General features: G+C 40.9%; 1 protein-coding gene across 1 annotated transcript in view; it reads left to right on the plus strand.

Annotated features, from left to right (window-relative positions):
* rogdi (rogdi atypical leucine zipper) overlaps positions 1-23437 on the plus strand; it is a 32321-nt gene that overhangs the window by 5498 nt on the left and 3386 nt on the right. The window contains exons 3-10 of the mRNA XM_078559051.1: positions 5482-5564; positions 8420-8474; positions 11364-11444; positions 13126-13221; positions 14585-14683; positions 15375-15488; positions 20685-20734; positions 22352-22478. Of these exons, the coding sequence (XP_078415177.1) occupies positions 5482-5564; positions 8420-8474; positions 11364-11444; positions 13126-13221; positions 14585-14683; positions 15375-15488; positions 20685-20734; positions 22352-22478 (705 nt within the window). The remainder of the gene's footprint in view (positions 1-5481; positions 5565-8419; positions 8475-11363; positions 11445-13125; positions 13222-14584; positions 14684-15374; positions 15489-20684; positions 20735-22351; positions 22479-23437) is intronic.

Genomic DNA, 23437 nt, shown 5'->3' on the forward strand with positions numbered 1-23437 from the left:
TGAATTAACTACAACACTTCATGTTGAAATCCTTCAAAATCACTCCTCTGATCATCATCTGAATCACTTAGCAATTCATCCCAATAGCCTGGCTGTTCAGCATCGTCAGGGTTTTCCTTGTCTTCATCATCATCATTGGTAGTACCACTAACTTAGGCATCATCATTCCACAAGTAATCGTCCTCCGTACCATTGGGCTGAAGAACACTTGTAAAACTGCTGGGAATAACCGCCACGCCGGTGTTGATTGACCTCACATCATGGACTACATCGTCAACTTGTCCCAGATGGGCAAACCTTTTACTCTGCCTGCTCCGCCTGGTCTCAAATTTCACATTACTTTGATCCATTGCTTGCAACCACCTGCATCCATGCAGCCTTTCTCATGAACATGGACGACACATCTTTCTGAAAGTTCTCTTTGGCGAGAGTTTAGCACTTAAATAAAATCATTGGCTTTAAATTTGTGCCACCCGCCGTACAAGATGGAACTACTGAACCACGACTTCCCGTGGCCCGTTGTTTTTACAAGGGTGGTTTTTTTTCACCAGTCTTGGTAACGGGCTTTTTTGTTGGCATGTTGAAATTCATTGGTGTTTCGTCCATATTTCCAATGAAGGCCAATTGATTTGCATTCCTCTGCTAATATCGGGTGACAAAATGGTGGAATTTATCGTCAGGTTCAGGTGGCAGACGCTGTGAAATGTTTTCTGACGGATTACGAAATCGTGCCTGTTCATGAATCTTGTGCACCACCTGGCACTGGCCTTGAATTCTGGAATGCCATCTTTTCTCACTTCTCTGAGGGCATAGAGTCTGATGGCTCTGCGGGTGATAATATAACCATTTTGCCAATGCTCCTTAACCCATTGTGCTACCCTTTTCTCCAGGCCAGGCCACTTGCTCGATCTTCCTCAGCTGGTGCATTTGTTCTTTGGCATCTTTCCTAATTTATTGGATATCTTTCTCCTGTCTCTATTTTCTTGGAAACAGTAACCTCTGTTGCTGCTGCGCAATTAATAGTCTTCTTGGTGAATACTACAGCTTTCATTTTAGATTGAGCTTCATACTTGTATTCTTTCTCGAAGACATCATAAGTACACATCTTATCTTATCACTTGGACAGGAGATTGCCGCTGGAGTTGTCAGAGGGAGAATATAAAGGTTCCTGCATGTACTCTTAATAATCACAACATGGTTCGATCCCTGAAAAACTAAAATTGACTTTCACATAAGGCATATAAAAAATTCTGTTTTTCTTAGGCCAAAAGTCAGGGTTAATTTCTGCACTGGTATATATGGCATTTCCCCTTTATGTATATTAGGAGCTTTTGATTCTCCATGTGGTCTGTGTTCAAAATATTTCCTTTTTTCCAGTAGTACCTGTGAAGTTATTGTAGTTAAGTTTGAAAGAGCAATGCTCATCACTATGTATGCAAATTGTATACATTGTCACTGGACTAGTAATCCAGAGACCCAGGTTAATGCTCTGGGGACCCGAGTTCAAATCCTGCCACGGCAAATGGTGGAATTTGAATTCAGCTAAAAAAAATCTGGAATTAAAAGTCTAATGATGACCACGGAACCATTGTCGATTGTTGTAAAAACCTATCTGGTTCACTAATGTCCTTTAGGGGAGGAAACCTGTCGTCCTTACCTGCATGTGACTCCAGACCCAGAGCAATGTGGTTGACTCTTAAATGCCCTCAGTTGTAACAAACCGCTACAAAGTCACAAAAAAGGACTGACCACCCGGCATCGACCTAGACCCCGGAAATGACAATGGCAAACTCAGCCCTGTCGACCCTGCAAAGTCCCCCTTATTAACATCTGGGGTCTAGTGCCAAGATTGGGAGAGCTGTCCCACAGACTAGTCAAGCAACAGCCTGACGTAGTCATCCTCAAGGAATCAAAGCTCAGACATAATGTCCCAGGCATCACCATCCCTAGGTATGTAGGACAGACCCAGCAGAGGTGGCGGCACAGTGGTAAACAGTCGGGAGGGAGTTGCCCTGGGAGTCCTCAACATCATCTCCGGACTCCATGAAGTCTCATGGCATCAGGTCAAACATGGGCAAGGAAACCACCTGCTGATTACCATGTGCTGTCCTCCCTCAGCTGACGAATCAGTGCTCCTCCATGTTGAACATCACTTGGAGGAAGACCTGAGGTTGGCAAGGGCACAGACTGTACTCTGGGTGGGGGACTTCAATGTCCATCAGCAAGAATGGCTCGGTAGCACCACGACAGACGCGTTCCTAAATGCCATAGCTGCTGGACTGGGTATGCGGCAGGCGGTGAAGGAACCAACAAGAGCGAAAAACATACTTGACCTCAAGCCTCACCAACCGGTCTGCCGCAGATGCATCTGTCCATGACAGTATCAATAGGAGTGACCACCACACAGTCATTGTGGAGACAAAGTCCCGCCTCCATTGTGTTGTGTGGCACTACCACCGTGCTAAATGGAATAGATTTGGAAAAGATCTAACAGCTCAAGACTGGGCATCCATGAGGCGCTGTGGGCCATCAGCAGCAGAATTGTACTCGAACACAATCTGCAACTTCATGGCCTGGCATATCCTCCACTCTGCCATTACCACCAAGCCTGGGAATCAACCCTGGCTCAATGAAGAGTGCAGGAGGAGCAGCAGCAGACATACCTAAAAATGAAGTGTCAACCTGGTGATGCTATAACACAGGACTACTTGTGTGCCAAACAACATAAGCAGCAAGTGATAGACAGAGCTAAGTGATCCCACAACCAACAGATCAGATCTAAGCACTGCAGTCCTGCCATATCCAGTCGTGAACAGTGGTGGAAATTAAACAGCTCACTGGAGGAGCAGGCTCCACAAATACCCCCGTCCTCAATGGTGGAGGAGCCCAGCACATCAGTGCAAAAGATAAGGCTGAAGTTTTCGCAACAATCTTCAGCTAGAAGTGCCGATTGGATGATCCATCTCGGCCTCCTCCAGAGGTCCCCAGCATCACAGATGCCAGTCTTCATCCAATTCGATTCACTCCACTTGATATCAAAAAACAGCTGAAGGCACTGGATAGTGCAAAGGCCATGGGCTCTGACAATATTCCGGCAAGAGTACTGATAACTTGTGCTCCAGAACTTGCTGCACCCCTAATCAAGCTGTTCTAGTACAGCTACAACACTGGCATCTACCCGGCTGCGTCGAAATTTGCCCAGGGATGTCCTGTACACAAAAAGCAAGACAGATCGAACCCGGCCAATTACCACCCCATCAGTCTATTCTCGATCATCAGTAAAGTAATGGGAAGGGTCATCAATAGTGCTATCAAGTGGCATTGGCTTAAAGCAATAACCTGCTTACTGATGCCCAGTTTGTGTTCTGTCAAGGCCACTCAGCTCCTGACCTTATTACAGCCTTGGTTCAACCATGGACAAAAGAGCTGAACTCCCAAGGTGAGGTGAGAATGACTGTCCTTGACATCAAGGCAGCATTTGACCGAGTGTGGTATCAAGGAGCTCAAGCAAAACTGGAGTCAGTGGGCATCAGGAGAAAAACTTTCCGCTGTTTGGAGTCACACCTAGTACAAAGGAAGATGGCTGTGGTTGTTGGAGGTCAGTCGTCTCGGCTTCAGTACATCACTGCAGGAGTTCCTCAGGATAGTGTCCTCAGCCCAACCATCTTCAGCTGCTTCATCAATGACCTTCCTTCCATCATAAGGTCAGAAGTGGGGATGTTCGCTCATTTGTTCAGCACCATTCGCGGCGACTCGGATACTGAAGCAGCCCATGACCAAACGCAGCAAGACCTGGACAATATCCAGGCTTGGCAAGTGGTAAGTAACATTCACGCCACACCAGTGTCAGGCACTGACCATCTCCAACAAGAGAGAATCCAAACATCACCCCTTGATGTTCAATGGCATCACCATCACTGAATCCCCCACTATCAACGTCCTGGGGGTTACCATTGACCAGAAACTGAATTGGACTAGCCATATACATACTGTGGCTACAAGAGCAGGTCAGAGGCTAGGAATCCTGCAATGAGTAACTCACCTACTGACTCCCCAAAGCCTGTCCACCATATACAAGGCATAAGTCAGGAGTGTGATGGAATACTCCCCACTTGCCTGGATGAGTGCAGCTCCCACAACACTCAAGAAGGTTGACACCATCCAGGACAAAGCAGTCCGCTTGCTTGGCACCACATCTACAAACCTTCACTCCCTCCACCACCAACGCACAGTAGCAGCAGTTTGTACCATCTGCAAGATGCACTGCAGGAATTCACCAAGGTTCCTTCAACAGCACCTTCCAAACCCATGACCACTACCATCTAGAAGGACAAGGGCAGCAGATACATGGGACACCACCATCTGGAAGTTCCTCTCCAAATCACTCATCATCCTGACTTGGAAATATATCGCCTTTCCTTCACTGTCACTGGGTCAAAATCCTAGAACTCCCTAACAGCACTGTGGGTGTACCTATATCACATGGACTGCAGCAGTTCAAGAAGGCAGCTCACCACCACCTTCTCAAGGGCAACTAGAGATGGGCAATAAATGCTGGCCCAGCCAGTGAAGCCCACACCCCGTGAACGAAAAGAAACTTTAAAATGCCAGTCTCCACTTCAAAGATATAATGGCTTAAAACATAAATTAAAAAGTTCTTGTTTTGGAACTGTTCTTTGGCAGCTAAGAATCTTTCATTCAAACGGAAACAAAATACTGTGGATGCTGGAAATCCGAAATAAAACCAGACTGAATATTTTTTAAAAAATCAGTATTTTCTCTCTTTATGTGGGATTTTTCATTCCTGCTTAATGAAAATTCTATCCGATGTGTTTATTTTTTGAGTGATGAAGGGATAGATGATAGTGATCCTGCTGTAGGAATATTCCTGGGCTCTCCGGATTTATTATGCAGTCTGGTGGCCTTAGCCTCATTGTTGTCAGCCGGGCACTGTAACTCCTCACATTTGTCGATGTGCATTTCTGCTGTCAACATATGCCTCGGATGCAATGATCCCTGTTTGATTGAACTGTCATTTCATTAAATCATAACTGAAACAGTCAAAGAGAATAGTCATTGATCAAATCCAAATTGTGCTGGAGATCAGGTCAAAAATGTATGCGTCAAATTAGCGATTTAATCGTACACTATATGAACACTTCCTGTACATCATGTACCTTGTGCAATGCGGGCAATATTAGCAGTTATGTGATGTACGACATCTTTGGACCTGATTTTCAGTGAAAATCAAGGAGAATTCTAGCATTTTATTCCCATAATTGGAGCAAATTGGTTTTAATCACTTCAAATCGCAAAACCTGGGAATTTGAGTGAAAAGCCGGACAAACTAATTTTAATGATTATCAATAGAAAAAAGAATATGTTGATGGTCTGCAGATAATGTAAATGTAATGCTGTTGCCTAACAAAGCTCTTGGTTTCCTGTTTTCTTTCTAACTAACAATGAACTCTTCTTGTACAGGAGGCTTCCCGGCGTTTTACTCTGTCAGCCACTGGACCTGAAGGTCAAACACGGCAGGAGAACTTCAAACTGGGAAGCTCAGTGTAAGCAGCTGTACTTTGTACCATGTTCAACGGGAGATGATTCCGTGCGCAAAAAATAACAAGCTTCCTTTATCTGCCAACACACATCCTCAGAGCTCCCAATTGAGGAAGAATCAAGTTGATGGAAAAGATTATTTTTTTAAACAATTTTATTTAATTAAAAAATGAATGGGAGAACTGTTTTGGAACATTTTTTGCATTTGAAGGCTTTGTAAAACTTTGTTTATTTCTACATGTGTCTGAGATGTTTGAACATTAAATGTTCTTTCTCTGATTACGTGCAGAAAGCATTGAATGTTGTGTATAGTACTACTAACTGGTTTCACATGGCTGAGCTATTTTCTATACAGTTTGGTATGTTTTGGAACTTATTTTAATCTTTTTGTTTGCTTTATATGTTTTCTTTCCCCCTAAATCTACAATTCTGTTTTCCTTTCTTTTTAGGATCCCTGCGCCACCTATTCCCTGAGCCAAGCAACCTGTTCCCAGCCATCTTCCAGTGTTTCTCTTCCTAACTACTTTAGGATGATTGAGAGCGACTTATAGTTTTTCATTTTCACTTTGTTGCCTGTTTTCATGTAAGGAAGTGACTTGCTTTAGTTCTAAAACTAATTGGCCTAACAGTATGAAAAGCTACCTGTCTTGGTACCAACTATTAGACGCCTGAACAAAGGCAAGCTGTAGAGAAGATAAGCCTAAGAGGAAATCTTATTAAGATCGTCAAGATCCTTAAGGGTGTTAACAAGTTGAACCTTAAGAAATGTGTTACCTTGACCTTGAGAATAATAGATGAAGCCAAGAAGAGGGAAATGAATGGAAAGCATAGTTCTAAATGTTTCACCTGGAGGGTGTTTGAAACAGATTGCCCAGAGAGACGATTGAGACTGCTGAGTAATTTTAAGATGTAAGTTGTCTAGAAAATAAATTGAGGAGATTGAGGCTGTGAACTGTGTATTCTGTTCTGGGGCTGACTTAGGCCAGCGTGAAATGGTTGTGTCTAGTTCTGTACATTCAAAAGTATACTTGCTTAAAATTGAATAACATTTAGTTGGGCAACCCTCGTTCATTTGAGCTTTAGTTGGTTCTTGGTAGAGCGTGGGTGAGTTTTGTGCTTTAGAACAGCAAGTCATTAGGAGAAGACGATTGTATAGTGCTGAAATATGAGGATATCTAAAATTGGTTTCAAAGTTGGCCATTATCTGGGAATAAAACATAGGACCAGAATAGCACAGAATACATCCTGTTGAATCCTTGCTGGCTTTGTAAAATCTACTGACGTAGTCCCCCCAGCACCCCCCCGCCCTGCCCTCTGCCTTTTGCCCTGCAGCCCTGAAAGTGTTTTTTTCTCTCTTAAGTATCCAATTCCCTTTTGAAAGTCATGATTGAATCTGCCCCCACCAAACACTCAGGCAGTGCATTCCAGATTCTAACCACTTGTTGCTTAAAAAAAAAGTTTTTCCTCATGTCGCTTCTGGCTCCTTTGCCAATCACCTTAAATTGGTGTGCTCTGATTCTCTACTCTCTGCCAGTGGGAACGGTTTCTTCCTATCTGTTCTGCCTAGAACCCTCATAATTTTAAACACCTCTACAAAAAATCTTTTCAACCTTCTCTTTTCCAAGGAGGACAGTCCCAGCCTCTCCAGCCTTGTCTACGTAACTGAAGTTCCTCATCACTGGAACTATTCTCAATAACCTTCTTCACTCTCTCCAATGCCTAAACTCCTGTACCATGTGGCTTTATTTCTAAAGCCCAGGGTCTCATATGCCTTATTAACTACTCTTTCAACCTGCCCTGCCACCTTCAACGATTTGTGCACATAAACCTCCAGTACCTCTGCTTCTGCACCCCTTTAGGATTGTATCCTTTAGTTTATATTGTCTCTCCTTGTTCTTCCTACCAAAGCATATCATTTCGCACTTCTCTACATTAAATTTCAACTGCCATGTGTCCGCCCACTCTGTCAGCCTGCCTGTGTCTTGAAGTTTATCACTATCCTTCTCATAGCTCACGTACTTGGAAGTTTTGTGTCATCTGCAAATTTTGAAATTGTGCCTGCACACCCAAGTCTAAGTCATTAATATAGATCAAGAAAAGCAGTGGTCCTAATACTGACCCCTGGAGAACTCTACTGTATATCTACCACCAGTCTGAAAAATAACAGCTCACCACTACTCTCTTTCCCATACTCAGCCAACTTTATATCCATACTGTCGCTGTCTCTTTTATTCCATGTGTTTCAACTTTGCTGACAACCCTGTTATGTGATAGTTTATCAAGTGCCTTTTGGAAGTCCATGTACACCACGTCAACCGCACTACCTCCTTCAACCCCCTCTCTGTTATTTCATCAAAAAACTCAAATTAGTTAATAGCAATAACCATTTTAATTTTGTTCTCTGGCTGAATTCCACTTAGGAAACAGCACCATCCTTGATGTTAATATTAAGTCATAGAATTAGGGTGTAGCAGCGCACGTACTGTTCTGGCTGTGACAACAACTTAAATCAATTTTTTCCTCCCCAGCAAAGGATAATTGCCAAAGATGCCTTAGAAGTAGAAAAGGAAGAAAATATCATTTAACATTTGAAGTAACTGAGCTAATTGTGCAATGTTTTCCTACTTAGAAATCAGGAAGAGTAAGGTCAAGTGATTAAATAATGTTATTGCAAGTCTATTGACTGAAGATTTAAGTCACAATCTTCCATGGATAGTCACAAAATTATTTATTCTGTGTATATAGACCATACATACAAATTTTATATCTTTTTCTCTGATTAAATGTAAATTTAAAGCCACCCCACTTGAGTTATGTACCATGGCATGAATGCTCTTTGAAATGTTTTTTTCTTTTCCAGAACAGACCAGGTGAAGGGTGTCCTTACATTGCAGGGAGATGCACTGACTCAGGCTGTGAGTACATATAAAATAGGAATGAAGATGCTGGCATCATAGACTCAAATAGTATAATTTATTAGTTTTAACTGAAAATGTAACTGAATACTAATATAGTTCAGTTAAAATGAAAATATATGTATACATATACATGCACGTATATATATATATATATATATGTATGTGTGCGCGTCTCTACATATACGTGCACAAGAACATACGAGTTTGGAGCAGGAGTAGGCCATTTGGCCCCTCGAGTCTGCTCCGCCATTCAACAAGATCATGGCTGATCTGAATATAACCTCAACCCCACATTCCTGCCTATCCCCGATAACCTTTCACCCCTTGTTAATCAGGAATCTATCTAGCCCTGCCTTAAAAATATTCAAAGACTCTGCTTCCACTGCCTTTTGAGGAAGAGTTCCAAAGAAACTCAACCCTCTGAGAGAAAAAGTTTCTCCTCATCTCTGTCTTAACTGAGTGACCCCTTATTTTTAAACAGTGACCCCCTCTAGTTCTAGATTCTCCCACAAGAGGAAATATCCTCTCCGCTTCTATCCTGCCAAGACCCCTCAGGATCTTAAAGGTTTCAATTAAGTTGCCTCTTACTCTTCTAAATTCCAGTGGATACAAGCCTAACCTGCACTCATAAGACAACTTGCCCATTCCTAGTATTCCTGGCATATATATATTTTGACCAAGAGTGGGTATGGTAGCATAGTGGGTAGCTGTCAGAGGCCTGGACTAATGGATTCAAATCCCACCACACCAGCTGGGGAATTTAAATTCAGTTAATTAAATAAACCTGGAATTTAAAAAAACTAGTATTTGTAATGGTGACCATGAAACTACTGAATTGTCATTAAAAACCCATCTGGTTCAATAATGTCCTTTTTTAGGGAAGGAAATCTGCTGTCCTTGCCTGGTCTGGCCTACATGTGACTCCAGACCCACAGCAATGTGATTGACACTTAACTGCCTTCCGAAATGGCCTAGTAAGCCACACACTTGTATATAGGGATGGGCAATAAATGGTGACCTTGCCAGCGACATCCACATCCCAGTCAATTAATTTAAAGAAAACAATGCTTTGGAAGCAACGACACGTTGAGATTTGCAGGTTGTGAAAACTTACACACCATCTCCGGTTTGAATTTTTGAGGAAAATATTCAAGCACGACATGGTGTATGTCACACACGTGTCACACAACTAGGCGCACATAAACTTTATTTTCAATGGCGGCCAAGTGGAAACCTGTTCTCCACCCCCCCACCCTGCCTCAAATACCCTAGGCTGGAAAACTTGAAGGATTAACCTCAACCCTCTAACAGGCAATGTCCAGAGACCGGTTCATCATTAAAGTAATGATTTAGTTTGGGTACCATTGCTCATTATTGTGCTGAGTTGTCGATTTGTCACTACAAATATAGCACTTCAATTCTGGAGGTTTTGGTTATGAATTCAAGGCAGAAAAACGTAGATCACCATGTTTGAGCACTTAAAACGTTAAAGCATTCAGAATACAATATTTTCACTTGTGTTTGAACACTCTATTCCATGTCCCCAAAAGTGTTCTGGTGCTAACTACTTTGCATTTGAAACCAGAGTAAATTCCAATGCGCTGTGAAAGATTTAAACTTGCATTTTCCAAAATAATGTGCTTCTTAAGAGAGAGAATTGACACAGTGGTGCAGTGTATTAGATTGCCAATGTCAGCACCATAGATACCCAAGCATCCCAGAGTTAACTTCACAAGGGGACATGGATGGGACCAGGCAGAATCCAGAGGCCCAGCCTCCCGTATGCAAGAAAGGAGAGAAAAGAATTGTGCTCAGCAAATTCACGCACAGCTCTCAGGGGCAGCGTCAATGAGGCCAGACAGCAATTGGTCTCAGCTTGGCAAGGAGGAAGAGGTTAGGAGAAAAGCAACAGAATGGAAACCAGAAGTTATTTTTCTCAATTTTTTCTTTAAAAATATTTATGGGACAGTGAAGCACTACTGCTCAACAATGAGCGGTTGATGGAAGGGCTACTTTCTTGTATTTGTACTTATTTTGCCCGGTGACGTGGAGTTTAATGAATAGTGGTTAAGGGAAAATGGAGTCTCTACACAAGGAGAATATTTTTCTTTATTTGGGGAATATATAATAAAATATGTTAACTCTTAAGTGCAACAGTGCTATAAAACTGCTTAACTTTATTATTCATGATGAAATGAAAATAATTATGCATATGGCCAGAGGCTAGAGTGCAATTTCACTTGAGCTGCAATGTATGCACACCACAAAGTTTTCATTGTTTAAGTATAACACTGTGTCTCCCGCCAACACAATATGTCTGCTGGTACCCATATGCCCAGTGCGCACGTGCAGAAATCCAATGGCATCACTGCTGGAGCCTGCTGCCTGGAACTCAGAGTGGCAGGAGCAGGGAAGGATTTTCCAGACAGGAAACAAATCCTTTCCTTGTGGGTTATTCTACTGCAGTGTTAGATGAGGCAATGTAGTCTTACGTTACTGGGATTCTGAGACAGAGTTTAGAAACAGTCACCAACGTGACGGCAATAAAATATCCCACGAGGAAAAGAGTTTATTTCCCGTCTGCAAATCCTTCCCTTTTAACTCGCTGTATAAGGAGTTTCCAAAATCCATCACCGTCAGTCCAGGATAGAAATTCACAACATTCTTTCCTCCTTATTGCCAGTGTTGACCGCATGCACCTTGCTGCACATTGCCCCCTATAAATATGGCGAACATTAACCCAGGCCTGTCATCAGCGTACAATTGTGCATGCATGGAATTGGCAGCAAACGCAGCCGAAAAATAGAGTTTCAACCTTCTCTTGATAAGTGCTGTGATCAAGAGGCTGATCCTGAGCTTTAATCGAGCATTTGTTTTCCAATATAGGATATTAACCTTAGGCTGCCTAAACACAACCAGGTCCTGCATTGTACTTTCAGGGAGGATAAACAGTGGAAAATGCAGCAGGTAAAAGCACTCATTACAACAGTTTCTTCTGTCAACTGCATGCAGGTATCCATTCTTTAGTATGATTGCTTAGCTTATTTTAACAAAAACATTGTGTGTGCAATTTTAACAGCGTTTGTGTCGTTATCTAATCTGTTAAACAATTGACCACAATTAGGCATCATCTTCTATAGCGCTGAATTTTGGTTGCTTTTATCACATGGTGCTTTTTCTTTCCTCTAACTGAAAGCTACTCCACCAAGAAAAAAAAAAGGATTTCTGTAGCAATGTAGAATTTGCAGGTGGGGAATTGGGGGAAAATCCTGATCCAGCATTTTCAGCAGTTATCTTCAAATAACTGGAGTAACTTGAAATAAAAACACAGAAAATGCTGGAAACACTCAGGAGGTCGGGCAGCGTCTGTGGTGAGGAGAAACATGTCAATAACCCTGCGTCGTGAATTCTGACGAAGCATCATTGACCTGAAACATTTAACTCTTGTTTCTGTTTCCACGGGTGCTGCCTGATTGTGGAGTTTTCTTTACGCAATGGAGAATATTGTTTGGAAACGGAGGCATAGAATGGGACCCACTGTTAGAGTCTTTATCAAAACTTGCCCTCAAGTAAGGAGTCAGTAATCTGTTCCATGTTAGCTTGCCCTTCCTGCTTCAGTTTATTTTCATTACTTCAAATCGACGATCTCCAATTGCGGGAAGAGGAAAATGGAAATAAATCTGATCTTCTTAACAGGAGGGTTGTTTTGTATCCCGGTATTTTCTACGTAACATATTGACGCAGGGTAATTTAAGGCAGGATTTGGGAACTCGGAACTCGCTAAACCTTGGATTAGGACTGAGAATTGAGACTGGATTTTTCTTCCCCATCCCACCATCCCTAAGAATAGTAGGTATAAAGGAATCAGTACTGGGGTAACTAAAGCTTTTTTAAAAGAAATACTTAATGAGTTGGAACAGTGCCCAATGCATTTGCTGCTAGCCACAAGTAGCTAATTGGGAATCCAAATGTCCTTCTGATTACTAATCGTTTATTTAAGTTTATTACATACCATAGTTGAGCATGTGATCGCTCTACTTGTATTTGTGCGGGATATGCTTGGGAATATCAAGTGTCAGTTGGTAAAATGGTAATCCATCTAACAACGTGAGAGATTTTTGATTGTTGAGCACTTTGCTTCCTTAGCTACTGAATAATGTTAGATATTATTCTAAGGGAGACTAGATAAGTTCATGAGGGAGGATGGAATAGACAAATAGGGTGAAATTAAGTAAGGTGGGAGGAGACTTCTGTGGAGCATAAACAGCAGCAAAAAATCTGTCCGGCTAAATGTCCTGTTTCTATGCTGTACAGTTTTTATGAAGTAAGTACACATATGATATAATAACCTTTATTGTGTTGGTGTACAAAAGCCATTTTCCACCAAAGTTAGAGCATGTGGCTAAAACAGTCAACAGCTGCTCACCTGTGGCTAGTCAGCAATTTCTGGTGGATAACACTGGGTTGGAACTTGGGGGTTCATGGACCACATAGCTTTTCCTTGTTCCAATCGTTGTATTCTTGTGCACATCATTTCTTATATGCTAATATTCCTTCCATTTTGTTTTCAACTCTTTCTTCCCTCTGCCCTCCACCAGTGATGTCCAATTCCTCAGTCTTTGAATTAACTTTTTCTTTGACTTAACAGATTCAGGATGCCAGGAATCATGTTGGACAGGCCTTGTACCTACTAAACAGCAGAGATCAGACTTACCAGTTTAAAAGTGGGGCTGAGGTCAACAAGGTCAGTCAGGTTTCAGTGTTTATGGCACACGAGCAGCAAATATTCTTGAATGATCAATGCCTAAGTTAATCATTAAGTGAAATTCTTTTTAAAAACTAGGTGTACCTTTTGAATGTTCAATAACCACAGATTATTTTGTTAATATATAGTAACTTCTATCTACAGGTAGTCTGTATATACAGATAGAAGTTAACTTTCAAGCAATGCTAAGTAAAAGATCGGGGTTGCTTTCCTCTTCCCCTACTCCTGTAAGTGACACGTCCCACAGAATTGGAATGGGTGTACATTAAATTATATTTCAGTGTCCCCCAGATAGTATTTTAGCACTTATTTCTAAATCATGCCCTCTGCTCCAGTTTCCAAACAAGTTTCTTACAACAATATGGAAAACCATATACTTCCTTAAAGGTTCAGCGAGCTTATCCAGTCAATATCTAAGCCACACAGACCAATATCAGTTTCTTGATCTGCACTGCGATCTCTACCAAATTGACGGTAGCAGTGCTACAGTTTGGTGGAGGATCCCCCCACCCCGATCATATTCCAGCAGCCCATGCTAAGACGGTACACGTTGGATGGTGACAGGAGTTTGGTGCAACTCTTCCAATAATCAAATGTCTGATTGACACTATCTAGCCATAAATATGAACTGTAGTTTCCTGGTGAGACTAGAGGCTGCCTGATGGTTTTTGTACCCCAGAATGAGTCGGCGCTTTTAGAAGAGCAGAGAGCACTAAAACCCATCTTCTACAGGAAAGTCGTAATTGCCAGCTCTCTTTGTCGCAGGTTGGCAGGCAGGAGCAAAGTAAAGATTCTGTGTAATATTACAACATCAAACTATTTTCTAGTGATATAAATATAAAGGCTCTCTGTGAAGTATCTACGAAATGGTTCATAACCACTGATGTGTCAAAGTGATAAAGTAGCATCAGAGTGTCCTTGACTGCAAAAGATTAAAATTCATTTAGTTTTCAGTTGAAAATTGCTTCACATGAAATATGGCTCAATTCACTTCCACTGTTGAGGCAATCGTGACTGGCTTGTGAGTTATCTGGTCTGTCTGTCTTGTGAAGATAATTATCTTTTCACATGACTCATTGTGGCACATCCTCTCATTCTTCCCCTACATTAAAAAGAATACAAGAAAACAACTTAGTCTGAGACTCTATCCCAAGAAATAGAAGTTAGCTTATCAATGCCAGTGAAGATAAATATCTGTGTAGAATGAAGGACTTTTTTTTTTCCACGTGGTGCTAGAGTAAAGCTAATATTGTGTTTACCATTAATTAATCCGAAAGATTATCAATAATTATTAACCAGTCCTAAAGCCTACCTGACAAAACGTAGCCATTTTCTTTTTAAGCTCATGGATGCAGTGATGTTGCAGCTAACCCGTGCTCGCAGTAGACTTACCACTCCTGCAGCAATGACACTCCCGGAAGTAGCCTCAAGCAGTTTGATGGTGAGCACATATCCTACTCTGTGACTGACCAGTGTCTTTAGATTTGCTGCTTTCCTTCCCCCTGCTATTTCCTCCCTCTCTCTCACTCTCGCTCTCTCTCTCTCTCTCTCTCTCTCTCTCTCTCTCTCTCTCTCTCTCCCCCCTTACCTCTCCACCCATATATTACAGCTGTAGCGTCAATGAAAAGCCAATAGTTTCAGATCAGTGCTATAATTGTAGCATGTTTGCAGCCTAAATGGTAATCCAAAGGCATCTAGAATCAAAGTCCATGTCTCAGATATCAACTCTTTGTCATTAGTTTTCAGACAACACAAAAGCTAGCTTTAGGAAGGATTGTGGATGGCATTTCTCCATCTGAAATTAATACTGGACACTTCAAATGCAAGACTGTTTAATTCATATCTACAATAAATCAATCACGTTAAGCGCACTGACTTTGTATCGCACTGCACAAATATATATTTGTCTTAACATGTTCCCATGTGACTTTAAATAACATGTTCCTGTGCAACATGAACATTCCCATTAATATGTTCCCATGCGACTTTATATTCCATTGCTTAGGAGCTTGTGGGAATTATAAACAAAGATACTCTTAACACTTAAGGAATTTGACTTTCATTTTATCAATTTTAAGCCAATGTTTATTTGTATATATTTGTAATAACTAAATATCTTAATTCTCTCTTAGAAAATGTTCACACCACCTCTTCCGGGTGATGTCTTTGCAAACTTCTACATTAACCTGAGCAAACTCTGTTTGATTGTCTACCAGCTCCATCTTCTGCAACCCAATTTGAATAAGGTGATATATGGCAGCAGTGTTTTTGTTATGTTACTGTTACAAATATGAAGTTTGTAATATTGTTACATTTTGGGACAGTCTCTATAACTTAGGATAAAATGAAGGAAAGAAGTCTGTCATGTGAACTGTTCTGAATTCTGCCCAACAACAAGCTTGGGTGGCTTGGTTGTTAAAGGGTAAAGGGGGCCCAGGTTGTTTTACTGAAAATAAGATGCATAATGGCCACACCTGTGGACAATGACAAGGGCATCTGATGACAGGGTGGAATGTTACTGTCCAAGTTTCCACAGGGAAGTGTTAGGAATATCAGGTTTTTATAAACACTTATGCCTCAAGCCGTCCATTCCATTTTGAAATTAAATAGAGTTTGGAGGGGTATTCTCAAGGGTAGCTAATTAGCATTTCTACCTGGCTACAAGGCCCATGTGATTCACGTTGCTATTGGGATGGGCTTTAGGAGGAAATAGTTCATTGGAAGCCATTGTAGGTTCGGTTTGCAGGTTTTCCAAAGATATTCCTGAAATTCTAAGACTTCACAGACACTCAATCTGCAAGAATCCGAGAGAAAGAACAGAGAGATCGAGGCAGCCTGTCTCTATTGTTCACCACGCATCAAGTTTGTGAGGATTTAAAAGGGACTGAAAGATTTGCCTAGCTTTAACTAGAAGGAGGAATCTCCAGGGTAACCATCACTGTGAAAGTCAGTTCAAGGAATAGAAGTTATCCAGTTGGAAAAGGGAAAAAGAAGCAAGTCATCGGGAGCTGAGAATATCTTTGGACTGGTTTCTAGAGAATGAAGTGTCCTCTTAAGGGACAGAGTAAAGTTTAACCATGGGGGGATTTTCAGTCATTTTAAATGTTAAATGTGGAAACTGTTCTGTAGTTTAGAGTATAATTTGCCTACTGAAATAGTGTTTAGTCAGTGTTGCTTTTAGGTTGTTACAATAAAAGCCTTAAACCTCGAAAAATTGTCGTATGCTCCTTTCAGTCATTCGCTGGAAATTCAAATATGTTTTTACAAGTTATCTATGTCATTGGGGATTGTTACATTACCAACTAAGGTCGCCATCTCTGGCTAAATGTATTCTTGGAGTTTCATCACATGACTTGCCCCCCTGCCCCAGGCTCCAGACATTAGTCGGCCAACACATCCACCCTTGTGACACACGGCCTCCCTACACCAACTGGAAAGCAAAAAGACATATTACCCATTTGGGTGAAGCCTGACTGTCAGCCAAACAGCTCCCCCCACCACCCCCATTTACAATGTGTTTTATATCTTTGTAAGGCAAAATGTTCAAAGAAAATGACAAAAGAAGCAAACTTTTTTTTAATGTCCTGATGATTTTTCTCCAGGGTTGTACAACAGCAGTGCCCAGGAGATTTGTTTGTCAATTCCTGGAGATTCCACTCCAATTCTGGAGGGTTGGCAGCCTTATTACCGGCTAACTAGTCGTTTAAAGAGAAACATCGTTTGAACTGTTTCGTACAGTCGTTCAGTAGTTTGTTAAACATGACATTTTGAATGTCGTCTGATGTTGAGAAGATTTAAGTTGGATTTTGGGTCCGTTGTGCACAATTTTTATCAGTGCTTTAGAGAATGAAATGAAGTTTGTAAGTGACACAAAATTGAGTGCATTGGTGTTGACCAACGTGTGATAATGCAGTGGGAAAAGGGCAGGGTAAATCGGTGGGCGGAAAGCTGTCAGCTGGAGTTCATGAATAATTATATAGCGGTAGAAGGCAAAATGTGCCCAAGATAATAGCAGGAAAGAAACCTCAGGCCATTTGATAGATAAAACACTTAGTTCAGTGTTCACCTGTAGTGAAGAAAACAAATAAAATGTTTCGATGTATAACTAAAATTGTGATGTACAAGGCTAAAGATGACAGAAGTTGTATTTGTCCTTGGTGTGATGAGTCTTCGAGATTCTATCATAGAATAATATTGAGACTCTGGGTTCACATTCAGGAATAAAAACAGAAAATGCAAGGAATGCCCAGTAGGTTTGCGGGTTTCTGGAGAGAGAATCAGAGTTAACATTTCAGGTCAATGATCTTTTGTCAGAACTGGAGCAGCTCACTCTCTCTTGACACCTGAGTTTAGCATGATTCGGAGTAGTCCCAGCCCACAGTTACACCGTGGGTTCCTCAAGGGGAGGGAGAGTTTCCTAGTTCTAATTCTTTAATGAAAAGAAGGGAAAACAAACAAGGAGAATAACCTGTGTTTTAGTTCCTCTGGATTGGATGGGCTCTCTCTCTTTTCTCCAAACAGAAGCTTGTGACTGTAAGAGGTTGAAGAGCTACAGAAACAGAATGTACTGCATGATCTTTAATGTGAGTAGATGAGCAGTCACACTAACATCTGTTCATAGAGTTATAGAGGTCTACAACACAGAAAAAGGCCCTTCGGCCCATTGAGTCTGCGCCGTTTGAACAAGTACCTAACTATTCTACTCCCACTTTCCAGCACTAGGCCCATAACTTTGTGTGCCATGGCATCGCAAGTGCACATCCAAATATTTCTTAAATATTATGAGGGTTTCTGCCTCTACCACCCTTTCAGACAGTGAGTTCCAGACTCCCACCACCCTCTGGGTGAAAAAATTCTTCCTCACATCCCCTCTACACCTCCTGCCCCTTACCTTAAACCTATGCCCCCTGGTTATTGATCCCTCCACCAAGGGGAAAAGTTCCTTCCTGTCTACCCTATCTATGCCCCTCATAATTTTATACACCTCAATCATGTCCCCCCTCAATCTCCTCTGCTCCAGGGAAAATAACCCTAGTCTATCCAATCTCTCCTCATAACTAAAACTCTCCAGCCCAGGCAACATCCTGGTAAATCTCCTCTGCACTCTATTGCAATCACATCCTTCCTATAATGCGGATTCCTGAACTGCACGCAGTACTCTAGCTGTGGCCTAATCAGTGTTTTATACAGTTCTAGCATAACCTCTTTGCTCTTATATTCTATGCCTTGGCTAATAAAGGCAAATATCCCATATGCTTTCTTAACCACCTTATCTACCTGTCCCGCTACCTTAAGGGGCCGGTGGACATGCACACCAAGGTCCCTCTGATCCTCGGTACCTCCCAGGGTCCTACCATTCATCGTGTATTCCTGTGCCTTGTTTGTCCTGCCCAAGTGCATCACCTGACACTTATCCGGATTAAATTCCATTTGCCACTGATCAGCCCGTCTATATCCTCCTGTAATCTAAGCCTATCCTCCTCACTATTTACCACCCCACCAATTTTCGTGTCATCCGCGAACTTACTGATCAACCCTCTTACATTCAAGTCTAAATCATTTATATATACCATAAACAGAACAACCAGTTCTCCCTGATGTTGGCCATGTCAAACTAATCTGGCTGAAATTGTTGAGGTTGTTAGCATAGTGGATAGGGGAGTGTCTATGCATACTGTGTATGTGGACTGCCAGAAGGCAGTTAATAAGGTTCCACATAAAACATTATTAGAAAAGATGAAAGAGCAGAGAATTGGAGGTAATCTTGTAATATGGTTGTTGGTTGAGAAGTATGAGGTACTCTATGGATAAAGGGAATGTTTCCTGATTATATGTGACAAGTGGTGTTCTCCAGGGCTCTGTACTGAGGCTTCAGCTTTTCAATGAATAAATCAATGGCCCAGATGAAGGAATAGAATTGTACTGTAAAAGAATTGTATGTCCATGTTTGCAAATGATATTGAGGTAGGGGGCAGAGTAATCTGTGTAGACGGGAGCAGGAAGTTGTATAGAGATATTGCAAGGCTAAGAGAGTGAGCAAAAATACGGTAGATGCATTTTAATGTGAGAGGTCAATCACTTTGGATGAAGGGATCGAGTTTTATGTCTAAGTTTGCAAACGACATTAAGTAGAGGCATGGTAAGTTGTGAAGATGGGAGCAGGAAGTTACATACATTGGACAGACTAAGTGAATAGGTAAAACTATAGCCAATGGAGTTCAGTGTGAGATCACCCACTTTGGAGATAAGAAAAACAAACCAAAATATTTCCTTAATGATAAGAGAGTAATGGAAAAAGCAAACACACAAATCAGTAAAAAGCTATGGTGTAAAAGAAATTGTAAAGGGCTGATGGAATGCTGGCTTTTATTTCTGTATGGGGTGGGTGTGCTGTTGGACTACAAAGAGGAGGAAGTGATTTTTCACTTGGACAGAGCTTTGGTTAAACCCCATCTGCTGTATTGCATTCATTTTTAAGGCCTTGGAGAGGGTGCAGTGCAAATGCGCCAGAATTATACCAAGGCTTAAATTCAGAATAGATTGCATAGACTTGCATTATATTCTCTTGAGGTTAAGAGATCGTTGTGGGGTAATCTAATAGAGCTGTTTAAAATGATAATGAAATCTAATTGAATAGATACAGAGAGGAATAGATTCCTCTGGTAGAGGAATTCGGAACAAAAGGATATAATCTTCAAGTTAGAGCTGGGTCATTTTGGAATGAAATGAGGAAGCATTTCTTCCACACAATGAGTAGCGGGAATTTGGAACCCACAGCCTCCAAAGGGCTGTAGCTGCTGGGTCAGTTGAAATTTTCAAGACTGTGATTGATCGATTTTGTTAGGTAAAGGGTTCAGGGGATATGGAACAAAGGCAATTAAATGAAGAGAAGGTATAAATCAGCCGTGATTTAATTAAATGGTGGACCAGGTTCGAGGGACTGAATGAGCTACTGCTGTTCCTGTATTTTTATGACTGCAAGTATATGCCATGTTGTTTATACAGGATTATGCACATTCGCACACGCCCAGTAGGAGATTAAGGATAGAAAAGTGACATCCTTCTTTAATTTAAGTGTCTGAACTATTTGATCTTGTGAGACCCTGAGATTGACAATGTTACCCTAGCATCATTCTAAACTCTCTGTTTGCTTCTCTCTTTGTGTCATATCGATTATGTTCCATTTGAACCATGACATACAAAACAATAGAAAGTCCTGGACTTGGGGTTGGAAACTTTTTTTTCCCAACCTCAATAATGAAGTTATAATGTCAAGTATAAAACTATAGAGGTTTTATATAGCTTTGAAAGAATTAATATCTTGCCAGCAGTGCTGACATCCTTCACAATAAGAAAATAATTACTGGGGAGTCCTATGATATAACAAGTACTTGCTTTGTTTTTGGACCAGCTTCTTATCAGCTTTGCCCTTCACCTTACAGAACTTCAGACCTTCAGGAAGCTCTGTGCTGCACAACCCAGGATCCATGTTGTAAGTGCCCCTCTGAGTTTCTTCGTTTAGGAAATAGATTCATCTGTTCAATTATGACCCAAAAAACTTGGTTTAGTACGAAATTTCCCAGGTGAAGGTTAGCAGGTACAAAGTATCTCATAACCAGCAGCCTTTTCTGACCTGTTATATGTTTTAAATTGAGTTTTGCTAATATCTGAAAAAGTGCCACTATATATATATATATAGAACGTGGAACGTTTAAATTTCAGTGGCAGGAGCCAGAGAGTTTGTGTGTATTTTTTTTTTTGCATATATGTTGCATTTGCATTTGGTACATCCTTCCAAGAAATTTTATTGCTTTTTAAATGATTCTGTATTGTTTGTTTATTCCCTCTGGGTATTTTGCACTGATTGAGAAATAGATTTTTTCTGGGGTTTTTTTCAGCCCCACTATTATGGATATCTCAGAAAATGTACATTTGAAATGTTTGTTCCAGAAATTTGGCCAGAGGACAAAAAAAACAATTGGCCATTTGAAGTAGTTGCAGATCCAAACATCATATGACTCATCCGACAAATTAAAGATGCTTGCTGTTTTAAAAGGCACTTGCTAAAATAATGGATGTTATTCTGTAGCTTTATTAGATCTACATCATGCCTTCACAAAAATTTCATTGCAACAAAAGATTAAAACACCAGTGCATAAATGTCGAAACATCATAATGCCTCATTAACATTCGTTAATTTGCAACTTCACATTTCTAATGGATGTCTAGGCTCTCCACAAACACCTCATTCATGTTGTTGATTCAGTTTTTAAAAATACGTACACATAAATGACAACACCACAATTTGCATTTCAGTAGTTAGATTGATGGAATTGCAGAATTCAGTCTCCAGAAAGAATGCAAAATCATGTGATTAAAAATATTAAACCACTATACGCCAGTGTTCCCATGGTAGAATACTATTGGGGCCATTGGTGTGTGGTGACTGAATAAATTAAATTGCATTCTTGCATGGCCCTCCTGTATTTTTCCTGGGATCAAATTGCACAATTCTAGCCATTTTTTAAAAAAGTGCTGTTACTAACATTGTGTTATTGAGATGACTTAGTGCAACATGAAGGTGTGCTTCAACTGTTACACTCATGTTACAAGTTCAGTGATACATTGCTACTATTACTGCATTATCCTCTTTATAGGAACATCACTATCTAAGCTACAATTCCTCTAATTAAATATGAAGCACAAAGTTTGTAACCTTACTTGTCTATGTGCTGAGGTTCATAGCTTGAATGTGCTGCCAAAGTTAGCTTTCAGAGGCTGGATGCTTCTCTGCAGTGGAGATGCATGAGGTGTCACCTCTCCTCTTGTCTGTGAATGACATGCAGCCCATTGAGATCTAACGAAAGGGAAGGAAATACAATCAAAATCTTGTATTTCTCAACAATTCTCCCCTTAGTTCCAGTACTTCATTCACAGCTAGACTTTGAGTTGAAATTCCAGCGTAGGCTGCCAATCTAATATAGAACAAGAGAGTCATCAAATCAGTGGGCTTCCTTGATTGTAGCACTGAAGCATGTAGCAAGAGTTTCTTTCCTAAATGTTAGCAAGAATTAATTTCAAAGTGTGTTTTCTTCATTCTGTGTTGCAGTGAGCTTAATAACCAGAAATTTGAAGTTAGCCATGTGCACAAAGTGGAATGTGTGGTCCCCTGGCTGAATGACACGCTTGTTTTCTTTACTATCGCACTACAGCTTTGTCAGCAACTGAAGGATAAGGTATGGTCTATTTAACCTGTCTGTTAACCAGAAGTATCATCTTATATTGTGTGATGGCCTCTTCACAATTGACTACTTTGTGTTCATAACAAACCAGTTATACAACTGAAAGGGCAGATAAAATGCTGTTCTTTATCTCTAATTACAATGGCCAACACCATTGGGTAAATGTTACTGGATTATTTCTGGGCTGCTAAATTGAACAGCTAGATTCCTCCTGATAGTGGAAAGGTGTCCTTTCGTCGGACGCATGCAGACCTCTCTCTTCCTTCACCCCCTTTAAGAACAAGAACAAAGATAAGTACAGCACAGAAACAGGCCCTCTGGCCCTCCAAGCCTGTGCCGATCATATTGCCCGTCAACTAAAACTTTTTGCACTTCCGGGGTCCGTATCCCTCTATTCCCATCCTATTCATGTATTTTGCTCCTCTTTTGCACTTCTCCACTCTGTGATTCTCCCTGTCAGGCAGAGAGCAAGCGCTGCCATAACTCTCTGCTTTTGCTAATTCTGCTCTGTAACAAACAGTGTCTGAGCTGCCATGCTGCCTGTAATAAAACCCCTAGGGCGTTACAGATTACATTAGCAACTTCCTTAGATGTGCAACCCTTCTGGCCTGGGCACCTTGCCAATTTTAGCCCATTTGAAATTGAGCTGGAATTGGTTAAATTGAAAATATTGATATGTTTTTAAAATTGCGATTTGAAAAATTGTACAAGTTAAATAAAGATGTCAAAAAGTATTGCCTTAACTAAATGAAACTCTTAATAGTTGAGAGTTTAGTTGGCGCCCGTCACAAAATGGTGAAAATAACACATTTAATATTTCCATTCATCACAATGAGAAGCTGTAGTTAATTTTGTGCATTTGGGGAAAAAAAAACTGACAGGGGATAAAGTATCATTGAGGAAAAATCTAACTTGTGGCTTCAATTCCAATGATGAAACTTGCTTCTTTGGGA

Source organism: Cetorhinus maximus, chromosome 15 (assembly GCF_964194155.1).
Source record: "Cetorhinus maximus chromosome 15, sCetMax3.hap1.1, whole genome shotgun sequence".
In the NCBI taxonomy this organism is placed as follows: Eukaryota; Metazoa; Chordata; class Chondrichthyes; order Lamniformes; family Cetorhinidae; genus Cetorhinus; species Cetorhinus maximus.